The sequence below is a fragment of the Cyrtonyx montezumae genome, unplaced genomic scaffold (assembly GCF_038088225.1).
Source record: "Cyrtonyx montezumae isolate F1298 unplaced genomic scaffold, pur_monq_1.0 scaffold_6, whole genome shotgun sequence".
NCBI classification, from domain to species: domain Eukaryota; kingdom Metazoa; phylum Chordata; class Aves; order Galliformes; family Odontophoridae; genus Cyrtonyx; species Cyrtonyx montezumae.
In genome coordinates this window covers 17,555,309-17,577,613 of record NW_027072067.1, presented here as the reverse complement: position 1 = coordinate 17,577,613, position 22,305 = coordinate 17,555,309, and the positions used below count along the sequence as shown (strand labels likewise).

Here is a 22,305-nt window from a genome sequence, read left to right as displayed (position 1 = left end):
TGTGAAGAGCTGCCAGATGCTGAAAGGCTCTTAGGATATTATGCTAAGTACGTAGAAACTATTGATTGTGTAACTCAGGTTTGGTTCTTCGAAGCCTTCTACCTCTGTGCTTCTGTAATAACTTTTGTTTTCTCCATAGACACCTTTAATAACGTGTCTAATTGTCTGTGCAGTACTCTGACTTGGCAGTGAACTGTGAAAAGCAATACTTTGAATATAATTCTGAGCAAATAGAGGGTGAATGGCACTCATTTTCTTATAGAAAGCATCCATTCTGTTTATGAAATAGGCTTTCAAAAGACTAGAATAAGGAATAGTATGTGAGACTGTGAAACTTCTGTACCCAGATAACCACTGGAGTCACACTTAGCTTCCTGCACGCAGACTCAGACACACTTGTGGCTTACCTGTAGGCTTGGTTTGGTGTTCTCCCTCTAAGATACTCAAGTATCTCTTGTTCCCCTTACCCTCAGTAGGGTTTGTGCTGAGGTGCTCAAGTATCTTCTGCTGCCCTTTGTTTCAGTGAGAGAGGCTTTCAAGGATGATCATTTTCTCAGCTCTTGCTGAGCTTCACAAGGTGTTTTGGGTTTTGGTCTCTCAGATGGCCTGAATTAACACTGGCATTATATTCACAGTGCTTACATACAAAATAAGCATATTTTTGGTATTGTGTGTGTATATACATGTGTATATATATATATTTATAGTCAAGTGTAGCTAATGCTACCAAGTGAGACAACTCACAAGTAAATAAGTAAATTCAGCACTAACTTTGTTAGTGTTGATGATGATTTTTTTCATCTGCCTGACCTTCTGTGAGATGTTTGCCATTGCAAAGTCTATGACTTTGCAGGTTGAAAACAAGCATAATTCAGCCTGCTGTGGAGGTGGGGAATCCTGTCGTGGTGGAGCTGGCATTAAAGTGCTCTGTGAGTCAGTCAGAAACTGCACAGCAGCACGTGACTTCCAGTGTAGATGGAGAGTTGTGAAAGGCTCAAGATGCTGATTAATGTTCTCTATGTTCCTCTTTTTTTTTTTTTTGGAGGAAACACTACCAGAATGTTGGGATTGTGGGAAATTATTACTGACAAATAACAGCTTTTGAGAGCTAAGGACAAAGGAAATCAGTGTGTCTTACAGTTATAGCTACAGTGGTTGGCACGTGGCTTCATGCTGTAATTAAACCACCGATGTGCTGGCTGCTGCCAAAAGGGATAGTTTTTCTCCCACTGTAGTTTTCTTTCATTACATGAGACCAGGGAATTACTCAGCCATGGGATGGGCGTGCTGGTGCCACAGGCTTGCTAGGTCTGATAGAGGGTGGATTCAAGGCATCTCGGGGTGAGGGGGACCACAGAGGAATGCCCTGTTGGGGTATTGCTGCAGTAGCATAACTGTCATACAATCAGAGCCTGTAATATTGCACTCTTTCACGTAGCTTCGTTTTGGTGACTCGGTAGGGCGATAAGAGGATCCTTGTGCTCTTGTTCTAAGAAGCTGTAGCTGCTCATTTCTTTTCTTTTTGAGTAATAATGCTATTTTTGTATGCGCTGCGATTCGTTTTGTTCCTTTCATTGCTGAGCCCCTTGAATTGCTTTGTACAAGCTGCAGAAGGTGTAGCACGTTCTGTTTTATGCTCCCTCTGTCTGCCTTTTGGGACAGCTTTTCAGGAAAATCTCGCTGCCTGCGACCACTTGCAAAGAATAAAATCCACTTTGTTTCAAAACTGATCTTAGTGGATGCGCTTCCTGCTGACTTTGGGAAGAAGGGGAACGTCTGCTCTAATGTTGCTCAGCTTTTAAACTGCAGTGCTTTCAGAAAATGATGGTAAGGGAGGTAAAGAGTGCTGAGTTCCTCCAGCCACCAGCCCAGCAACACTGCTGCACGTCCACCGGGGCCCAGCCCTGTGCCCCAAGGCCTCCACCCATGCTGGGGGATGAGCCTGTTAATGGGTACTGCTATCTCCTGTTTCTTCTGCTATAAGCTTCCTCTGAAGGTGCAGTGGCTAAACGAGGCTGTGGGATGGCAGTTCAGGCTGCACGCAGATAGTGGAGCATGCTGAATTGAATTTCAGACTCGTGGAGAGCTGTTGTCTTACTGCATTACGAAGGCATTATCCAAAATGTCAGAGCTTTAAGTCCTTGTCCCCTTGCACAGCCCAGTGATGAGGGGTTGCTGTCATCACTGCTGTGTTAAATAACAAGCTGCACTGTCCTGTTGAATCTGGGTGGATCTTTTGAAGGGCCAGGAGTGATTTTGTTACCACAGTATTCTGAAGGATTTGCTGATTTACTTTTCATTTTGTAAGAATTCAGCCAGCTGAGCCCTGATGGAAGGCTAGTGATACCTTTACATGTTAGCTGCACCTTTATGGCATCCATAGAGAAATGATGAAGAGGTCTGAGGTGGGGGTATGCTCTTCTGTTTCCTGGATATTTTAAGAGTGCTCTTATAGTGAAGGAAGATGTTGCTGAGAGTGCTTTGAGGCTAAACTTGAAGCTGAGCAGCATCTGAATATTGAGGCACTCGTCTCCATGCGGACACGGTTTGTTTTCCTCACTGCTCTCATTTTTCCCTACCCACTGGTACTTCCATCATGGTATATGGGAAGAAAAAGGTTGGTATTGCCATCAAACAATTAGAGCCCTAATTCCTCAGGAGTCCTATTCAAATTAATGAGCCATTTGTGTCTCTGCAATATGGGGAAGTAAAATAAGAGTAATAATCCTGCATGGACACTGAGGCAAACCTCCCATCTGTGTTCCTGTATGAACTCTACTGGGTGCTGTTTTTCCACAATATGTTGTTACTGTGATGGAATGCAGTTTTGTTTTTGTTTTTTTTTCATATGATTTCATGTCTTTGAAATATAGTGAGAGAAAGATGCTGGGGCCAACAAATAGATGTTTTAACGATACCTAAGCGAGCTCTTTGAGTGTGTGTTCCAACAGTGCTGAATTCAGAACTGGACCACTGAATTCTGATGCTCTGAGAAAAAACAGCTCTTCCTTTGCTATCACTGGAGGTAATTCAGGTGAGCTTAACGTGGACAACTGTGTAGCAGCAGAGTTGTCAGCATTCTGGCACCTCCACAAAGCTGCCTTAATGGATGTTAAGCATCCCTTAAAAGAGTCAACCTAAATGTTATTGTTTCCCTCCCAAGATTGCAGCAGCTCAATAAACTGCATGAGGAAACTTCACTGTAATTACATAATTAAATCAAACACCATGGTGTTACCAGGTTTTCCTTATTAATAGAGAAAAATGTTTTTTCTCCTCCCTTGCTGTCTCCTGGAATTTTATAAGTAGTTGAAGAAGGATCTGATTGTCCAGAGGATAAAAAAGAAGGTTGACGTTGTGGATTTAAGAGGAAAATGCTGCCTTCTGTGTCAGTTGATTCTGGTCCCTCTCCCGTCCCCTCCTCCCTCTGGAGCTCACAGATGCAATAACCTACAGCACACAGAGCTCAGTGTGCTCTAGAATCTGCCTTCACTGCTTTGCACAGAGCTCCTTCCTTCTCCCACCACACTCTCTTTTATTAAACGTTACAGAACAGATTTTACCCTCATTTCATCTCCACAAAGATCTCCACAAAGATCTCCACAAAGAAGCACAAACTGATTGCCCCTTATGCTTTCTTCAGACAACTTAGCAATTCTTCTTTGTCCATGTGGTACCCACTCTTCTTCCATTCCTCCCGTAGCTGCTGCAGTGCTGATCCAATTTCTTTTCCACATGTTATGCCCATCTTTCGTAAATCGTGGCCACTAACAGGAAAAGTGGGAACAGTCCACTGCTGCATTTCTTTTAAAAGCTGCTCTTCTCCTTGGTACTTCAGGAGCTCCAGTACCTTTGAAATCATATTTGCTTCCCTAGACTGGAAAGGAGGAAAAAAAAAAAAGAGGATTTAAGAGAAACTTGGACCAGAACCTCTGTCTCACATGTTTTAAAAGTCAGCTGAGCAAATACTCTGAAACTTCACCAATTTAATGCAACAGTTTCTTAACCAGCATCTTCCACCTCCACCTGGAGAGGGACTCACACCTTCCCCATGGGAGTCACTGCTGGCACTAACACCTTTCACCTCTAGTCTGTTACGGCAGTGAATGTGCAGAACTTCACCTGGAAATGACTTCATGTAGAGCAGACACTGCTGTTCCATGCAAAATCTCAACACACAATTGGAGGATTTGAATTGCACATGAAAAACTGGAGGCCCCTGAGGTCCAGCTCCTGCTGAGGAATCAGTTGAGGCAGTCCCTAGCTGTGCTCACAGGAACAGGCCATGCTTTCAGATGACCCTGTCCAGCTTGACTGGTTTTTAAATCTAGTACAGAAGCTGCTACAGCACACAAGCTGCTTCAACAGTCAGCTGAAATTGCTTTCCAGTTTTAAAATATATATATATTTCATTTCATGCAGTCTTCTGCCTGGGGAACAAAAGCTAAGAAACTCTTTATCTCCTTGCAAAACTCAGGAGCGTGCACCTCTTTATAAAAGGTGATGTTATGCTGCTGAAAAAAATATACCAGGACAAAAGCACTTGTCAATTTCTGCTCTCAAGATTCAAAACAAATGGTAAAGAAAGCAATAAGCACTGAAATAATTGTTAATAGGAACATCATACCCTACAGTTAATGAAGTGATACTGCACTGGAAGCAATCTGGCTGTGGCTAATACTTCTCCTCCATAAAATTCATCGTGCTATCGAAACTATCACGTCATCAGACACCATCAGCTGAAGCAATGCTGTGAAATGCACCTACATCCATGATGAAGTCTTGGTATGGTTTCAGTGGTTCTGGGCCCGTCGCTTTCGTTAACTCCTCACGGTGTTTCAGCAAAAAGAAGCCAAGGTTCTTCTCCTCCTTTGAGATTTTCAGCCTCAAATCCAGGTTTGTTACATCATCCTTCACCTTGAATAATGATGTCAGAACAGTCATGGGTTTCGGGCACAAATCTTCAATATTTTTACTGACTCTGTCAAGCTCCTCCAGATTTGCATTAACAGGTAAACCTAAAGGGAAAAAGAGGAAAAAAAAAAGTTCAATTAATTGAGTCAATACAAAATAAGGATGTTAACAAAGGGAAAAACAAACCTTATTTATTATATTTCTAGGTTAAAAACAAACAAGTTTAATCGTATTTGCCATGCTGGATTCCTCTACCATTTCACTTTACCTATGTACTGAGCAACGTCCAGCTCATACAGCAGTCGAACCAAATGGTTGACGTGGTTCCCAAGGAGAATTTTTTTCAGCTCCACCCAAATCCTCTCTCCTGATATCCCAGCCAAACCTTTGGCATTGTCTTTAATTGCTTGCAGCGTGCTACTTTCGTGATCACCGGGTTTTTCTGCAATTCTTCCATAAAACCTGCCCAGATAAAGCCACATGTTACAGCTCAGAACAGTCACTCCATTTCTTATTGCTATTCTGAGACTCAACGTCATGACAAATGTTGATTATTCTCCTTTCAAATAACTGGAGGACAAAAAATGAGCCGTGGTAGTTTCTTGCATGCTTCTGAAACCACTGCAAATAATTTTCTGCTATGAATCTCAAAGCCCTTCACTGCTCTTTCTACTTCACCATCACTGCAGAGAGATTCTATGACCTGCAGAAGTTCAGTGCCAAAGAAGAAGGCAAAGGCACAAGTGAAGTTGTTAAACTGTTCCACTGTCCCAAGCAAATAAAACAATCCTGATCAGACTTACTTATTCTCAGCTTGCAGCAAGCTTCAGGACAGGTAACATGTTGACAACATGTTAACAACTGGACATCAATAAGCTTACTTATCATTTTGTTTATCATTATATTGGGAAGAGACTGTTGAAAAGATTTCAAAGGACAGTGTATTTTTCACTTGCATAGAGAAAACAGAAGCCAAAATATGTTTCTCTCATCATTTTTTTTTTGATGAAAAGTGTTGTTTGAGTTTTGATATGCAGCTTTCTCCATGAAAGTCCATTTCTATGCCACTAAATTGTCATCCCAAGGACTTAATTCATTTCCTCATCTAGAAAAGATGAAAGCTAGTACCTACCTGAAATATCTCAGGATACGTAAATAATCCTCCTGTATCCGTGCACTTGGCTTTCCCACAAATCTTATTTTCTTGCTTTTTAAGTCTTCATATCCATTAAAAAAATCATAGAGCGTCCCATCCAGGCCTAGAAGATGAGAAAAAAAGACCAAAAGGGCAGAAATTTAGAAACACTCTTAAATGAAAATGCAGAGGACAAACAGTGTGCTCTGATACGGCTGGCCACATCTGCACAGACCTGCTGAACAGCAGTATAAACCAATAATAAAGTGGGAAAAAGGAGGGAGAGGGACCATTTACTGGCACGACTTGGAAAGCCGTGTTTCATGTGTGCATTCATTTACTTTGAAAGACTTTTTTACCTAAGAACATGGAATTGACTGTCAGATCCCTCCTCTCAGCATCCTTTTCCCAGTCCGTGGTGAATTCCACCTCTGCATGCCGTCCATCGGTGACGATATCTATTCTAAGAGTAGTAATTTCAAAATTCTGTTCATGGAGCTGAAAATCCCACAGAGATCGTTATTTCAACTCAGACATGAATAGAAATACAAAGGCTGCATATTTTTCTGCCCCACGCTGGTTTGCACGTAGCCAGCTTGAGTACAACTCATACCACGTTCCCACACAGCGCAGACACCAAAACGGACAAGCAACACCTCAGAATAATCCTTGCATTACTCAGCATCATATAATTAATCTGGTTGGGCTGCAGAAATCTTCCTGCAGAAAGTTAAGGAGCAGAAAAACGAGCAGGATAGGGAGAGCAAGACCTGAGACAGCAGGAAGCACGAGGCTCAACCTCCCCACCTGACTCAGAGCAGCCTGTGTGTACAGTGAGTGAGAGAAGAGCTGAGCCCAACTGCAAACCAACCCTGGCAGTGATGGTTCCGTGTTTTTCTCCTTTGTTATTGATCAGGCGAACTCCAGCGGAAGTGAACATCTCCTTCATCTCCTCCGGAGTGGCCGTGGTGGCAAAATCCACGTCTTGTGGCGTCATTCCGCTCAGCAGATCCCTCACGGCGCCTCCTGCGATTCTCAGCTCGTACTTCTTCTTCTCGAACAGTTCTGGGAAGGAGAGGGAAACTGCTACAGCTCCTTCCAGCACAAAGAGCACACACAGCGTGCTAAAAGGACGCCGTGCCCGGAGCTCGCAGCTGTGTATCCCGGCAAAGGCAACGGCGCTGTGCAGGGTCTATGGGGAGGGGACTTTGGGGGGGGGGGGTCAATGTGGAGGAGAGGACCTCATCGCTCCCTACAGCTGAAAGGAGGCGTAGCGAGGTGGGGGTCAGCTGCTCCCGGGTGATAGCAAGGGGATGAAAGGGGGAGCGGAGAGAGGGCGCAGGACGGTGGGCACGTGGCCCCGCTTACCTGCAACGCAGCGCAGCCCCGGCGTGAACAGCGCGTGGAAGTGCGGGGACTGCAGCCTCATGGTGTGCGCCGCGCGGTGCCGCAGCCGGAGCGCAGGGAGCAGCCGGGCCCTGCAGGGCACGAGCAACACCTCAGCCCACATCTAAAGGGGGGAGGGAGGGAGAGGGGGGGGGAAAGAAACGGCGAAACGCCGCGGGAGCCCCGCACTCACCCGCGGACTGCCGGCCCCGCGCGATGAGCTCAGCAGCGCGACGCGCCCCGCCCCAGAGCCTCCTCCGAGCGCCCCCTGCTGGCCGCGCCGGGCAGCGCCGCCCTGCGGCTCAGCTGCGCGCTGTGGGGGCGCTCCGCTCCCGCCTGGAGCTGCGCGGCCTGCGCTGGGGGTCGAGCTGTCCGGCCGCCATGGTTTCGTGGTAACAGATCAGCGCTGTGCTGCAGAAAGGAGCACAGAAGGGTTCTTGGGAATGACCTGTTCCCATCGGCATCTCGGATTTACTGTCATTTTTGTCAGGCTTGTGTAAGAACATGACTTACCTGTTTTATCTGTGTGATTGCTCCCGTGGTTAAATATCCTGCCTCGCCCTCAGGAACGACCTCTTTCCTGCTGGAACGCCGCGCTGCGGCTGTCACAGCTCTCTGCTCAGCCATTCGCTGTTTATTTAGGGACACACAGGGCACCTAACTTACCTCCTTACCTCCCACCAGCATTTGATTACAGCCCTCATTCCCAGCTGACGTTGGTCTGAAGATGCTCACACATACTCCCCTGTCCTGCTGTTCCCTCCCCCCATCCCCAGCTCTGGAGGTGTTCCTTAACATCTAGGCTGAGTTTTACCTGTCACTAGCTTTTATTTCTAGTTCCCCAGTGCAATGGAGTTGGAGGACAGGTGAAAGCCTTCACGCCTGCTCTAGGGTTGCACCTCTGTCTGTGCGTTCCCCTCTTTGCTCTGAGGAGCATCGTGGTGGCTGTCGCTGCACACCGAGCTCCCTCTGTTTGCTCCATGCCTTCCTTTAGCACAGCATCTGGACAGGGCAGTGTGCTGAGTGAAGGAGGCTTTATCAGTGCTGAGCAGAGCAGAAGGATTGCTTCACGCATCTTCCAGCTGCCCCAGTGCGTGCCTCTTTCACAAGTGCACAACAGTCGTTGAATCCTTTGTCATTTGGGACCCGGCATAACCCCAGGTCCTTTTCTGTAGAGCAGATACCTAATCACTAATAACTGATTCCTAATAGCTTGTATTTTGCAGTTAATAGTGCCTAAATGCAGTTGAGAGCTCGACCATGCTGAACTGTGCCCTGTTTTCACTGCTTTTTGAAGAACTTGCTTAAATCTAGTTCTGGTCTCCCAAGAACTCACCTCTCCCAGCTTGCATCACCTTCACATTTAAAAGAGCTCTCTGCATTTGCAATCCAGGTTTCTAATGAATCTGTCATCAGCCATCTCATGCTTCCTCTAGGCCTATAATGAGCAGACTCGCTTTCTGCAGGGTTTTCTCTATGCCCTTAGGTTGTTCTGCACTCCTTTTGAGCCTATGTTATCCAACCTTGCCATGGATCATAGCTCAAAGCTCTCTGTGAAGCTGGTCTTGCTCTAGTGCCAGCAGTTTCTCAAAATACTACCGACAAACAATTGCCTGTGTGGCAGGATGATTGGACAAGATAATACTGCACGGTCTTCCAGCAACATCAGGATTTGATTTTCTAGGGGGTGAAGAGCTTGGGATGGTCTTTGCAGGGAGTATTTAACATTCCCGGCTCTTCAGAAGTTAATAGAGGACAATCAGACTATGGATGGGGAATATAAGTAACCCTCAATACATTAAGTAAGACCACGTGCTAGAACAGAGCCTTCCATCCTGTGGTTAAATCTGCAGTTCCCTTTTACAACGCGTGCTTGTCTAACTTACCATCTCCTATCACTTCTGAAGTACCTATCGCATCTGTACTTAAAATACAGCAGTTACAGAAGGAACCCAGAGGGAGAGGAGCCAGAGGACGCCTGAACAAACAGAGCAGGCTCGTTGTGCAGCGTTGGATGCTCCGCAGGTAACCTCGGGGATTTACGCTGCAGTTTGGTTTGTTGTCTTGTTGTGCTCTGTCTGAAGGCAGCCGAGGTCCCACTTGGAGAAGTCATCTTTGTGTTGCACTGGGAAATGCATCTGGAATCCAGTCCTGAACAGCTGCATCTCAGTGGAACTTGTGTCAGTTATAAGTAAGAAAATCATTACCATTTCAGCTCTGCACTGTGGTTTAGATTTATACCGTGCTTTAAGAAGGAATACACCCTTCCATTGAAGGGAGCACATCTTTTACCTTCTCCTCATTGCCTTTTACTGTGTATAACCAAAACCATAAACAAAGCTTTTACTCACCCTGAGAACTTACCGCACCAATTTTTTGCAGGGAGCGTAATCTCGTTTGTATGTTTTTGTGAACCTTCTTGATTTTATTCTCAAGACTTTATCACATGAATCCATTACCGTAGACTGTACGATATCATTCATGAATGTAATGGGAAAAAATCTTAGGGGCATTGTTTAAACATGAATGTATGGTGCCAGTAATATTCACGTATACTTGTGAAGAACCCAAATATCTGACCAAAGTGTCTCTGAGTAACTCAAGCTGTGCAAAAGCAAGCACTGACTCTCCAGGAATAACGGGTTAGAAAACTCCAGAGGTTCAATTAGCCCCGTGAACACTTTGGCTAGCAGAATACTAGATGCACAAGGACAACGAGTATAATGAGCAGACTTGGACGTTAAGAAACACACTGCATTGTGGATTATGCATCATTTTAATGAGCTAAGCATTCATGCACCATTTTTAAAAATAGTTACTGCGTAGCAGAAGTACTCCAACTGTGATCAATTGGATTGCTTCCAGTCCCTGGGTTATTTATTGGAGCTTCAGTGAGAACTGATGGGTTAAAGATGCTTTCTCTGCTCATTACCGTCTGAAAATATTACGTTTTTCATGCAAGCAATTGCTGTAGATGCCCCAGGGAAGCAGTGTGATTGGGCTGGGAGGGCATATTTCTCTTCTGCAAGAACATTTTGGAAAGCTGCTGTTCTGTATTTCCATGTTGTTTATATTAGGGTATACATGAATGATAACACACAGATTTTTTTCCCCCCAGTACTTCATGAAAGAATCTGTAGGAAGCACAAGACCATGCTGTTTTCAAGCATTAAAAATAGTCGCTCATTTAAATTAGAAACAAACAAAAGAGTTTCTTTTACACCCAATAATTAACACTGGAAAATTAGCCTTGAGGTGGGCACTGAGACTGCTTCTTTAGTGGAATTGGAAACTGCAGGGTAAATTCCAGCAAGTAGCCATTTTATATGTAGTGACGGCTAAAAATACAGATATTTCTGCTCTTGGAGTGAATGTGGCTGCACCAAAAGCCAACATACCTGAGCCCAACTCGCCCCGCTCTGCTCAGAGATGCTGTAGATCCATGACTGCTGCTCTGAGCATCCACGAGTGACAGTGCTGAGAACAGGAGCTTTTTCAAGGGGATCTGGCGAAAGCAAACAGAACAAAATGAGATGTGGTTAGTCGTAATTAATTTTAGCTACAACAGGATGTATTTTCCTGCACGGGAGCGAGAAAATTCCGTGCCCTGCGAGGTTTTATTGCTTTGACCACGTAGCTGTGTGTACCTGTAGCGTGCTCCATGGTTTGTGTGCTTAACACTTGGGCTTGTGTTTGGCTTTAGCTATCAGCCTGCTTGTAAAATGGCAGCAAGCCATGCACTCTGATACATGGTCTTTCTCGCTGACCATCTGAACATTCTGGCTGGCATGATGAGAGCATGTCTGATCCTTCTTTGGATAAGAATTGTGGTCCAGCCACACGTACTTCAGTGTAAACCAGGTAAGTCCTTTTTCTTCCTCCTTTTCCTTCCAACAACAGCATTGTTCCAGACAGCAGTTTTACACCCAGGAATAAAACACAGAACGTCGCTGGCAGCAGCCCTGGTACATCAAGAACCTTAATGATGGCCATTTTTTGGGGGGATCTATACAAGGAACATTTTGGAGACAGCAGTTTGGGTGAGCTTGTGCGTGGGTTTTCTGACTCTTGAGGCCACTTCCCTAATGCAAAACACTTGCTTGAAAGTTGAACTAACGGGCATTAAAAGCTGCCTGGGACACAGCAAATGAGGGAGGATGGGCTCTGAAGCACTCTAGAAATGGAAGGGAGTAGACTGATAATTTCACTGCATTGCTATTTATATGCTAACATTTCTCCCCAGCATGAGATCTTCTTCATTTCCATAAGAGCTCCAGGAATCCCTCTTGCCTTGTCATTTTAAATTATCATTCCCATCCTCTCTCTGTTTTCTTCTGTTTATGCCTAATTCCTCTGTTCATCATACTTTTCTTTCTCTCACATATGACTTCTTGTGGCTGTCAGCCTTCACTTAGAAAGCCCCCGTGTCATGCAGTTCTGCAAGCCTGGGTCAATGAGGATGGATCGTTTGGCTAATCACTTATCAACCCTGCTCAGAGCAGATGCCCAGTCCCTAATTAATAAGCCAAATGTAATGTGTTATTGTCATTATAAAGATGAAACTGTTGTAAAACAAAGCAACCGTTTTTAAGCCAAGATTTAAGTGAACTCTTATTTGACGAAGTTTTGGTTGTCATTTAAATATATCTCTCAAATATCAGAAATGCTTTGTGGGAAGCTATGGAGAGAATATAACATTGAAATTAATTTCTTGTATTGCTTGTTACATATCTATGGCTATTGGCCTAAACAACTTGCTGGATTACTGCACTAAGAATAGTTTTGTTTTCTTCCTTACAGTTCAGGTTTTCCCACCTGTTAACTTCACCCTTACAGTCTCTGCATTAGCTCAAGTACTTCTACGCTGGAAGCCCAGCCCTAATCAGGAACATAAAAACTACACCATTAGATATGATGTGAAAATCTTAAGTCCTGTGTTTGAAGAGGTAAGATAATAATAAGCCCAGTAGGCTAAGAAGGCTGGCTCCTTGTTGAGTTCAACAAGGGTGCAGAAGGTGTGATGTATGCAATGGTTTCAAGTAACCATGTGGTGAGGCACTCAGCTAAAAGCCTGTCCTCTGTAGATCACTCTCAGCACATCCCTTAATTAAGCTTCCATCTTATGTTGCTTATTTGATGGTTTGTTTGTTTGCTTTTAATTTTCAAGTATGACACAAGGAAGACTCACAGTTTCCAAACAGCTGTACTTCACAATGGTTTCTCTGCACACGTCCGGACATTACTTTTCCATAAGGGTCTTCAGATGACAAGTGACTGGGTGACAGCAGAGCTCCTGCCTCCACCAGGTAAGAAGAAATGAGAGGGAGGGCTCAGTCTGTGTTGTGTACTGGTCTGAGGAGTAGACATCAGAAGATGGCAGCTTTAGTACTAAATAACATGGCATTTCCCCCTCTGCCTGCTGCAGTGGTTTTACAGATTATTTAATCTGGTCCTTTCTGTACGGCTCCAGAGCCTGGAATACAATCTGAAGATGCAACATAGATAACCCATGTAAAATAGTCTAGAAATTACTTGCTAAAGCTAAGATAACGTACTCACGTTCACTCAAGCACAGCAAAAGATGATATTGCCTCGAATCCCAAGGCGTGCAGAATGGTAATGGTGCTGTGTGGTACAGCCTCCCATAACTGGTAGAACCACGGGATCAGTGGTTACAACCTAGATAAAAATGGACCAAAGACGGTAGTCAAAGGGTCTTAGAAGCATCAATTTCATGCAACTTCCATAGTAAGTGTTTCTTTTTTGTTTCCACGTCTTATAATTCTGTGCTTCTACAGGTGATGAAAATACAGCTGTCACTGATCTGTCCTGTGTTACTCGCTTCACCACTTCTAGTGCTGTTTCTCTCCATTGCACTTGGCTTCCTGGCAAAGGGGCACCAGAAGATACGAAGTACTTTCTATTTTACAGGTTGGTGCCTTCTCCCATTTTACTCAGCGTGACGTTTCTTTGAGAGCATTTCTCACAAATTGTTTTAATTTAGGTATGAGACCTACACGGAAGAATGCCAAGATTATATCCAAGACAAGTGGAACAGGAATATAGAGTGCAGATTTTCAGCAACTCACATTGTCCCTGGTGAGATCGATGAGCTCGTTGTAATACATGTTAATGGCTCCAGCAAGTATGCCACAATCAAGCCTTTCCAGCAGTTGTTTAACCAGAATGCCATTGGTGAGTGGAAACCAACCAACAATTAAATGAATAAATAAAAGTCCAGCAGGATTATAAGAGATTTGCAAGAGAATATTAGTGTTATCAGTCCCCCACATAGCTGCTGATCCATTTATTTGATATTTTTTCCCAGTTTTCAGTAACTTTCCTGTTTGAATCAGTCTCTGATTAATTCCACGATTTTGCAAATAATAATTTAATAACTGCCTTCCTCCTTCAATAATCGACCTTTTCTAATCTTATCAGTGCTTTTTTAAACTCTTTTCCTTTAATTATTTTGTGCAATACAGTTATTCCTCTTTAATCCTTAGATTTTTCTGCCTAAAATGTGAAATAACTTCAAAAATTGTAGGCCCTACTTGAAAACTCCATCAATATATCATCTGTTTCAATTGCTAGCATTTAAACTTCACTCTCTGTGGAACTTACGGGCATGATTTTCTTTTCGTAGAGAAGGTGAATGTTCCCAGAAACATCACTGTATTCTTAGAGCAAAATGATCTCGTGGCCACATGGGAGAAGCCACTTTCTACATTCCCTAAAGGCTGTTTTGAATATGAATTTTACCTCATCAACTTGAAGTCAGGTAACAAGCAGGTAATTGCTTCTCTGGTGCCCAAGCATTACGTTTCGTTCCTGCCTCTGAGCTGACTGTCCTGTGCAGATAAAGATTGACTTTGTGCAACCTGGAGAAAAAGTCATACATATGGCACACCTTTAAGATCATTTAAATGAAAGCCTGCTGTCCGTGCCTTTCTGAAACTATGGACTATTGGTGAAACTTGTGTCCTGTTTGTGACTAGGCTTCAACAAAGCCAAAATCTCATCAGTTTTCGTATTTTACCTCCTTTTTGGACATCATTTATGCCTGCAACAAACTACTACCAAGAGAGCATGGAAAATGGAGGAACAAAAATAAGTTACTTACTCACTTGTATTGTGTCAGGCTCCAGCAGGACGCAGGTGGACAGTTCTCAAAATCCAGCATTAAGTGTCTGAAGGAAGTATCCAAAATGGAGCAAATTTCAAAAGCTTTGCACTGAAATATTGATATATTAGGAGAGAAATCGCCCATGCAAAGATAGACAGCTTTCTTCAAAGCCAGTGCATGATGCTCACTGTTTTAGTCTACTAAAGAAGCTTTTACAAATAAAAAGGTGAACACGATTAAACCGTTTCCTGAATGTCTTCATCTTAAATGACCTGTAACAGTGTGGTATTGTGTTTTTAACAGGTATCAAAAACATACTCCCATGACTTCAGATTACGGATTGATGCTACCTGCAGATATTCCATACAGATAAGAGCAAATCATCACATGTGCTCTGTAAGTGGATTTTGGAGTGACTGGAGTGAAATTCTTTATATTGGTAAGGACTACATTGTAGTCTTGTAATGAAGTATTAATGCATTGCTGGGAGGACATACTGCCCAATCATGAGCATGCACAATGCTCCCTTAATATTAGTAGAAAGCAGCAGAAGTAGGAGCTCCAAGATGCTAATGCTGGAGGTTAATATGAGTGGTCACACCAGTTATTACTTTACTGGAGCTACCTGAAATCTTCAGAACAAAACTTTGGAATATGATTATTTGCCCCACTTTTTTCTGCATTTCCTACTTGCTAAACATGTTTTTTTTTTGGGGGGGATAGCAGTTTTCTTATCATAGCACGTTATCAACTGTTTGTTCTTAGACATCCTGCTTTGCTGTTATCTTTTGAGTTACTTCACTTCCTGGTTTTCACTGAAAAAGGGCAAAAGAAGGGTTTACTGTCTTCTGTTTACTGTGCTTCTCCCTTTCCTCTGTAGGGGCAGTCCTCTAGCTTTGCTAAAAATTGAAATACAATTCTGGATCCTTTCCTTGGGCTGCGGTGATCAAACCCTACAAAGTGGGTGTTGTTAAGGTTCTCCTTGATACCACCTTTCTCTAAGAGGTTGTTTAGAAGTGCTATAGTCAAACAAAACACTGAAGTCAAACAAAAGGTACATACGTGGGAGTCCCTGCTGCCAGGCTCACAGTTTAACAGATCATTATGCCAAGTTTGGGGCTGGGAAGCGCTCACAGTGCATCTGTGCTGTCCCAGTTCTGCTTTCCCAGCAAATCTGAAGAATCTGAGGGGACCTCTCTGTCAGCTGAAGCATTTCTGGAGCTGTCACTGTTCTGCAGTGTGATGATGACTGGGGAACCGGGAAACATAATCATTAATGACTCCTCTACTAAAGGACAACAGATACCAAATGTGAGAAATCCATTTGGATAGTAAACAAGATAAAAAGGCAATTAGTCTTCCATTAAGAATAATAATAATAGAACTTCAAACATATCCAAGGACAGGAGCAATTTCTTCAGCTTTTCTTAGGAAATGGGATAAGTAGAGGCTTGTTACAGTTTGTTGACCCAACAGGAATTACTCCACCAGGTGCTGGAGGGGGCAACCAGGTCCAGTGGCTGGCACCCCTGCCCATGGCAAGGGGTTGGTACTAGGAGATCTTCGAAGGCTCTGATCACTGTCAGCCACCATAATATGGAAATGACCCTTCTGTTTTCAGTTTGGAAAACATCACTTCCCAGCCTTTACGATGGGAGCCTGAACACTGGCACTGTGCATAACCCAGCTGGGTTGACAGTTACACTCCTAATTTCTCAAAAGAAAAGTGGCAGTGCTGCAGACTAAATAAGCCATCCAAAAATCAATAAATGAGCCCCACGTTTGCAGCTGGCTGGGGAACTTCTGTCTCAGTGGCACGAAAGCTCAGGACAGATCATTGCAGGCTCATGGCAGCTCCCACACACTGGTCCCAGTGCCTACTCTGAGACAGCAGGCCCAGCTCCTATTATCTTAGGAAGAAGTCCCAGCTCCTCATTTCTTAGGAAGAAATCTGTCCGAAATTGAATACCATGTTTTTCTACTGCACCAATAAAACCAGCATGTCTGCTGCTGGCTGATTTATGTCCTTTCAATTACCTGGTAATGGCAGTGCTGACATTTGATACATAGGACAGGTAGTTATCAGGAGCACACATGGACTCAGCAACCTTTTGAGAATGCAGTTCAATGTAAATGTTTTTGTTCTACGGCATAACGTGGCACAAAGTAATGGTCCTGGTCACTAAGCATGCCTTTCTGAAATAGAAACATTGACCTTGATAGAAATACCCACGTCTGCTCGCAGGCAGAGGCAGTAGAGAAATCCTCCCTGAGGAAATGCATCAGCAACAGCTCACAAGAAAAACTGCACATTTCAACATCTTTCTTTACAGGCAAGTTTACCAAGGCAGAGAAAGGCAGTTCCTGTGGAAAGGGTGAACAGAAGTGAAGAGCAGTTTAATGGAAAACAAACAGGTTGTGCCTGAGGCTGTGAGCTAGCAGTGCCTCTGCTGCCTGGCGTATCTGGGGATGTGGTGTGACACAGCCTGGCATCCTGGCAGTGCTGCCGGGCTGGGCTGCTCAGCTCAGTGGCAACACAGTGAAAGAGATGTGTCGAGGGGGTCAGAATATCAGAGGAACTACTCCTGGAGCTTTACATTTCCATTTTAATTTGAGATACCCGGTCTGCATTGTTTTCATGTGAAACTGTGATACGAATAGAAGACAGCTGATGAAACCTTTTGTAAAAGCATGCTTAAAGGAATACCTGCACTAAAGTATACCTTTTTTCTTTTTTTTTTTCTTGAAACTTAGGAGAAAACAAACAGGAGAATCTCACAGTCTGGATTCTCATTGTGCTTTGCATATCCACATGTTCTACGGTCATGCTTATTGCTATAATATGCAAATTGTAAGTATTAATTTCTTCTTTCTAATTACAGCGTAGCTAAGTACTGGGTGTTGAACAGGTTGGGGGTCATTAAAAGCTTTGCTTAATTTTTGGAAGGGGCACTGAGTTTTATATTCAAGCATAATTACACAAAGCAAAAGTACCGAATAAGGAACAATCAGCCTCATTAATTATCAGTAATAACATTCAGCAAAACTGGTGGGTTAAGAAGGTCATTCCATTTAATTTTAAAACAAAAAGAACCCCATATATCAAGTGAGAAAACTTTCTTCAAAAGCTATTTGTCTGTATCTCGTTTCTTCCCTTAAATGGACATTATAGGGTTTATGCTTTCCAGAGGAGGATCATCTCATCATCTCATCACCCCTTGACAAGAACAAATGCATTGAGCTGCTGGTTGTTACGACTTTAAACTCTTTGGTGAGGTTAGCCTATTTTAAATATTACAGAGACTATGGATGCTAAAGCAGATTCCACATAGCCAAACTTCCACAAATGTGCTGTAAAGAAACCCAGCTGTGTCGGGTTTCTGTAGCAGTGACTGGTCAAGCCAGAAGTGATGAATGAAAGAATCACTGTAATTAGAGGCTTCTTCCCTGAAACAAGCAGCAAGCAGCAATCTTCAGGTTCACAACAAACACAGCTCCCCTCAATTTAAGCACTGTCCTCAACTCTGCTGATTTCTTATTAATTTCTTCAGTGCATTTTGAATTGGTGGTCATCCTGGTGTATCCTGGCCACTTCCTGACCTCACTGTCCCTTTTTCTAGCCCTCCAGCCCACTCTGCAAGGAGGCAGGAAGTGGCAAAAACATGAAATGCAGTGGCCAGCCTGTACATTTGTTCTATCTGCAGATACTAAGAAAAAAAGTAATAGAAAAGTAGAACAGGTCCCCTATATCACAACTTCATTAATATTCCCAGTTTTTACTGCTGTTGAAAATTCATGAAGCGCACCACACAATTCAAGCCACAGAATCATTTGAAATTTCATACAATTTAAAGACATTATAAGGAATTTCATTATACTAAAGGCTTCTATAAATTTTTTTTTGTGTATTTCCTGGTGATTGCAAGCATCAGAGGTAAAGATCACTGCTACAAAGCAAAGTAGCCCTTTGGAGAACCTTTTCCCTTCACTTACTTGCAGTAAAGGATGAGGAAACCATCCTAATTTGCCCTCTGTCTTCATGAGCGAGCATCCTCTATGCTTCCTCAGCCTGTGCCTTCCAGCAGCACTTTCTCCTGGAGGAGATCCCACAAGAGGATGTAGTTAAGAACTCGGTCCCAGGTGCTCTCCACTTAATGCATCAGGGCACTGAGTCACCCTGATACCCTGTGATCATAGTGCCCATGCTGCCCTGCACCTGGTTCCCCTCCCTTCTCTGCATCCCACACATGGCCAGCACCCACCCAGCACCCAGCCAGCACCTGCTGCAGAGCTAGTGGTTTGGAACAGGAATGAAATGTAACTTCATGCTTATTGCTGAGTCAATAAACGATTTTGGCACGGCCCCATCAAAATCCTTCATTGATGAACAGCGCAACAACAAACGCACCGATTCCAAACTAAACCACATCTCCTTGGTTACGTTATACAGCAATCGCATAAATCAAAACCACACGCTCAGGCTGAGGTAAGAGCAGGTTGCACCCCTGCTGCTGTTTCTCTGAGCATGCTAGGAAGGTTTTTTCTGCTGCTGTCCCAAATTCTCAGTCTTTCCTGGCAGCAGCCTTTCCCCAGGTGCCTCTGAAGCTGAACTGAACTTGGGGTGTCCTGGGCAGGTGGCAGTGAGTCACTTAACCTTCCCTCAGCTCCTTGAAAACCATGTGCTGCTGGGACTGTGGAACCAGCGTGGACAGAGCTAAACTCATTTCTCCTCTTGTGAGCCCAGGACACGAAGGGTGTTGTGGTTCTTCCAGTTCTGCCCCCTGCTAGGAGCTGTGGGAAGAGGCAGAAGACAAACCAGTCCCTCTTTATGCACACAGAAATGCCACCTCGCAACAAAGGGCCTTTTCAGATCCCCCTGAAGTGATCCTATTTCTGCTGAGCACAATGGATTATTTAGTATTTTGAGATCACTTTGCTCATCATGGAGCTGTGAATATGGAGGGCCTGCACCACAGCGTGCACATTCCCCTGCATGCCTTCCCAAGCCTTGGTCCATGCAGGGGAATGGCCATAACTCTCCCAGTCAGGTCTTGCTGTACCAGCCATGGCACTTCCTTTCCCTTCAGCAAATAATCAGTTCCCAATCAATGCCTCCTGAAAGGCAGCAGCCGCTCAGCCAAGAATGGTTTAGCTCCAAACTGATTGGAAATGTTTTGAAGAAGGGGGAGAGGGCGGGAGAGAGATGAGGATTTTCTCTGTCTCAAAATGAAAGCTATGGAAAAGAGTAAGTTAGCAGCAGGAATTTATTTTAGACTCCCTACTGAGGAGGAATAATAGGATAAAAGAAAACTTGACAGAAATCGGAAAGCTTTTGAAAGAAAGTCAAAGTAACCTAAGTGCTCAACCGAGCAGACATCAGCCAGAGCTGTCACAGAACGAATGGGGAGGGGGACGTGGTGCTGCAGGGCTGCCATGCCTCAGCCTCACCTCTGCTTCGTGGGCACCAGGCTGGACCCCACAGCAGCTCTGCATGCTCCACGATCCCATTAAAAGCTGGCCCTGCTCAGACCTTGCGCTATCCAGAGGCAGACAGAGCCTTTCTGTGGCTCAATTGTGTGTTCTGTACTCCGGGCTGTGCCTAAGACGAGGAAACGGTTGCTCTGCAGCTCTTGCTACCACATCTGCCTAAATGCACGGGCCAGAGTAAGGAATCACAGACTCACAGGATCACCAATGTTGGAGAAGACCTCATCCAGTCTGACCATCAACTCATCACCGAGTGCAGCAGCTTACAGGCAGCCCATGCAGTTACTTGCAGTTAATCTGCGTCACAGCAGGAGAGCTCGTCCAGAAACTCACTGCCTCTGTTTCTCGCAGACATCACATGTGGAGCAAACTGTTTCCGCCGATTCCAACGCCCAGGATCAAGTTCAGAGATCCCTTTCCAAATCACTATGAGGTAAAGTAATATTTTAATCAATTTTGCTTTTTCTTAATCAATTGAAGGAACACTTGTCCTCGCGTAGTGCTCCTTTCTCGGAGACCAGAGCACGGTGTTACTGAGTTACAGCCTTTTGATCTCTTCGGTTTCTAATGTCAGCTTTGAAGGTGGCTGTCGTGTGCTGTGCTGAGCCCGGCAAATGGGAACTGGAGGGTGCAGCTGATGCAGCACTGCACGTGGCCTCGATGGTGTAGGATGGTGTAGAATGCTGAGGACAGCAGCTCTGTGAATCCTAGAATCATAGAACCATGAAAGTTGGAAAAGACCTCTTAAGATCCCCAGTCCCAATTCCCCACACCACCCTGCCCATGCCCCGTGCCCAGATCCCTCGGGGCCACATCTCCACGCTCCTGGAAGATCCCCAGTGACAGTGACCCCTGGGCAGCCTGTACCAGCACCTGAGTGCTGTTTGGAGAAGAAATACCCCTTGATACCCAGCCTGACCCTCCCCTGGTGCAACCTGATGTCTTGTAGCGAGGGGCCCAAAACTGAACGCAGCACTGAAGGTGCGTGGCCTGGTTTGGAGGTAAGTGTTTCTGGGAGGTTTAAAAACAGCTGAAAACACCCGAGATGGGAAAGGCAGGGATGGGACCGAGTGCTGTTTGAGCTTCTCACTCCGAGCCGCAGGCGCTGTCCCTCCGGCTCGGCCTCCTTTGGCAGCGCTGCTCGCGGAGCGCGGCCAGGCACGGCGTGCTTTGGCAGGGATGGGGCTCAGCTCCTGCAGAGCCGATTTATTCTGTGAAAGCGAGCCGTGAGAAATGCTCGTGTCCCACTGTTAAGCTGGTTTTAAGCCTTATTATGTTTGCCGTCGCTTCCCGGTAAATACATTTGCCTTACAGATAAGATAAAACTCCTCATTGTCTGCTGGAGGAAGTGCTGCTCAGTAACTTGATTTTAATTTGTCCCCTCAGAATAGAGGCTTGATTTTTGGGGTATTATTCCACGGTCCGGTCAAGGAAACAGGCTTAAAAGATTAGTGAATAATGTTTGTTTTTAATTAAAGCCGTTGGTGTAAAAAGTCTTAGGGTATCACAAATAAGAACGTGAGAAATGGCAAATATTAACTCTGCAGCCAGGAAATGGGAGCTCGCAGTGGCTGTTCTGTGCCCAGTGGCATCCCGGTGCTTGCTATGAGCACTGCATTCCTAAATTACAGCATAAACGGGACGAGGTGCTGACATTGCTGCCCCTGCGGGCTTCCCAGCAGCTCGCAATGGCTTGCTGCCTAGAAAAGGCTGCAGGGAGGGTTGGTCAACGCTGGAGCTGTGCTTGTTTTGCAGAGGGCACGCAGCTGCCCCAGCGAGACGTGGCTGGAGCCGGGCGGCCTGGCCGAGGGCCTACCCTGCAGCGCTCTGCACGACGACATCTTCTGAGGCAGCCCCGAGCCCACACACGAGGAAGGGCTCAGCTGTGGTTCCAGCACGTTTTCCTCATTCGTTTAGAGCAACGGGTGCCAATGGCAAGGTGATGGCCCCAACCCACAGACACGGTGCAAGAGGTTACAGCATAAGGGAGGAAAAGACCTGAAAACAGCACAGGGAAATGGCACGCGCTGATAACTTTCCTCGACTCCATCTATAAAACACAGCCTGGGGATGTAGTTCTCTGTTATACATAGCTAAGGAGGTTTGTCAAGGAGCTTCCCATGGTTTCACCAGGGCTTTCTGATCCTACAGGAGCTGGGCTCCTCCTTCGTCTGTCATTCCAGCTGCCTTCAGATGAGTTTGAAAATCGGAGCTCAGTATTGCAACTCATTCTTTTTACCCATCCAAGGAAGTTATC

At 44.8% G+C, this 22,305-nt stretch overlaps 2 protein-coding genes across 2 annotated transcripts; one reads left to right on the top strand and one right to left on the bottom strand.

Moving 5' to 3' along the window:
* Positions 1 to 3,628: 3,628 nt before the first annotated feature.
* On the bottom strand, positions 3,629 to 7,570 carry TRNT1 (tRNA nucleotidyl transferase 1). Its single transcript, XM_065749368.1, has 7 exons — positions 7,418 to 7,570; positions 6,921 to 7,114; positions 6,409 to 6,547; positions 6,047 to 6,173; positions 5,183 to 5,376; positions 4,768 to 5,018; positions 3,629 to 3,877 (listed from the first exon to the last, which is right to left on the bottom strand). Exons 1-7 carry the CDS (start codon positions 7,557 to 7,559, stop codon positions 3,629 to 3,631), a joined length of 1,296 nt encoding a protein of 431 aa, XP_065605440.1. The 5' UTR covers positions 7,560 to 7,570.
* A 3,575-nt stretch (positions 7,571 to 11,145) lies between these two features.
* IL5RA (interleukin 5 receptor subunit alpha) lies at positions 11,146 to 21,918 on the top strand. The gene is made up of 10 exons (XM_065749358.1): positions 11,146 to 11,296; positions 12,236 to 12,381; positions 12,603 to 12,741; positions 13,234 to 13,366; positions 13,440 to 13,630; positions 14,082 to 14,227; positions 14,865 to 15,000; positions 17,316 to 17,412; positions 20,400 to 20,481; positions 21,804 to 21,918. Exons 1-10 carry the CDS (start codon positions 11,185 to 11,187, stop codon positions 21,894 to 21,896), a joined length of 1,275 nt encoding a protein of 424 aa, XP_065605430.1. The 5' UTR covers positions 11,146 to 11,184; the 3' UTR covers positions 21,897 to 21,918.
* Positions 21,919 to 22,305: the final 387 nt, after the last annotated feature.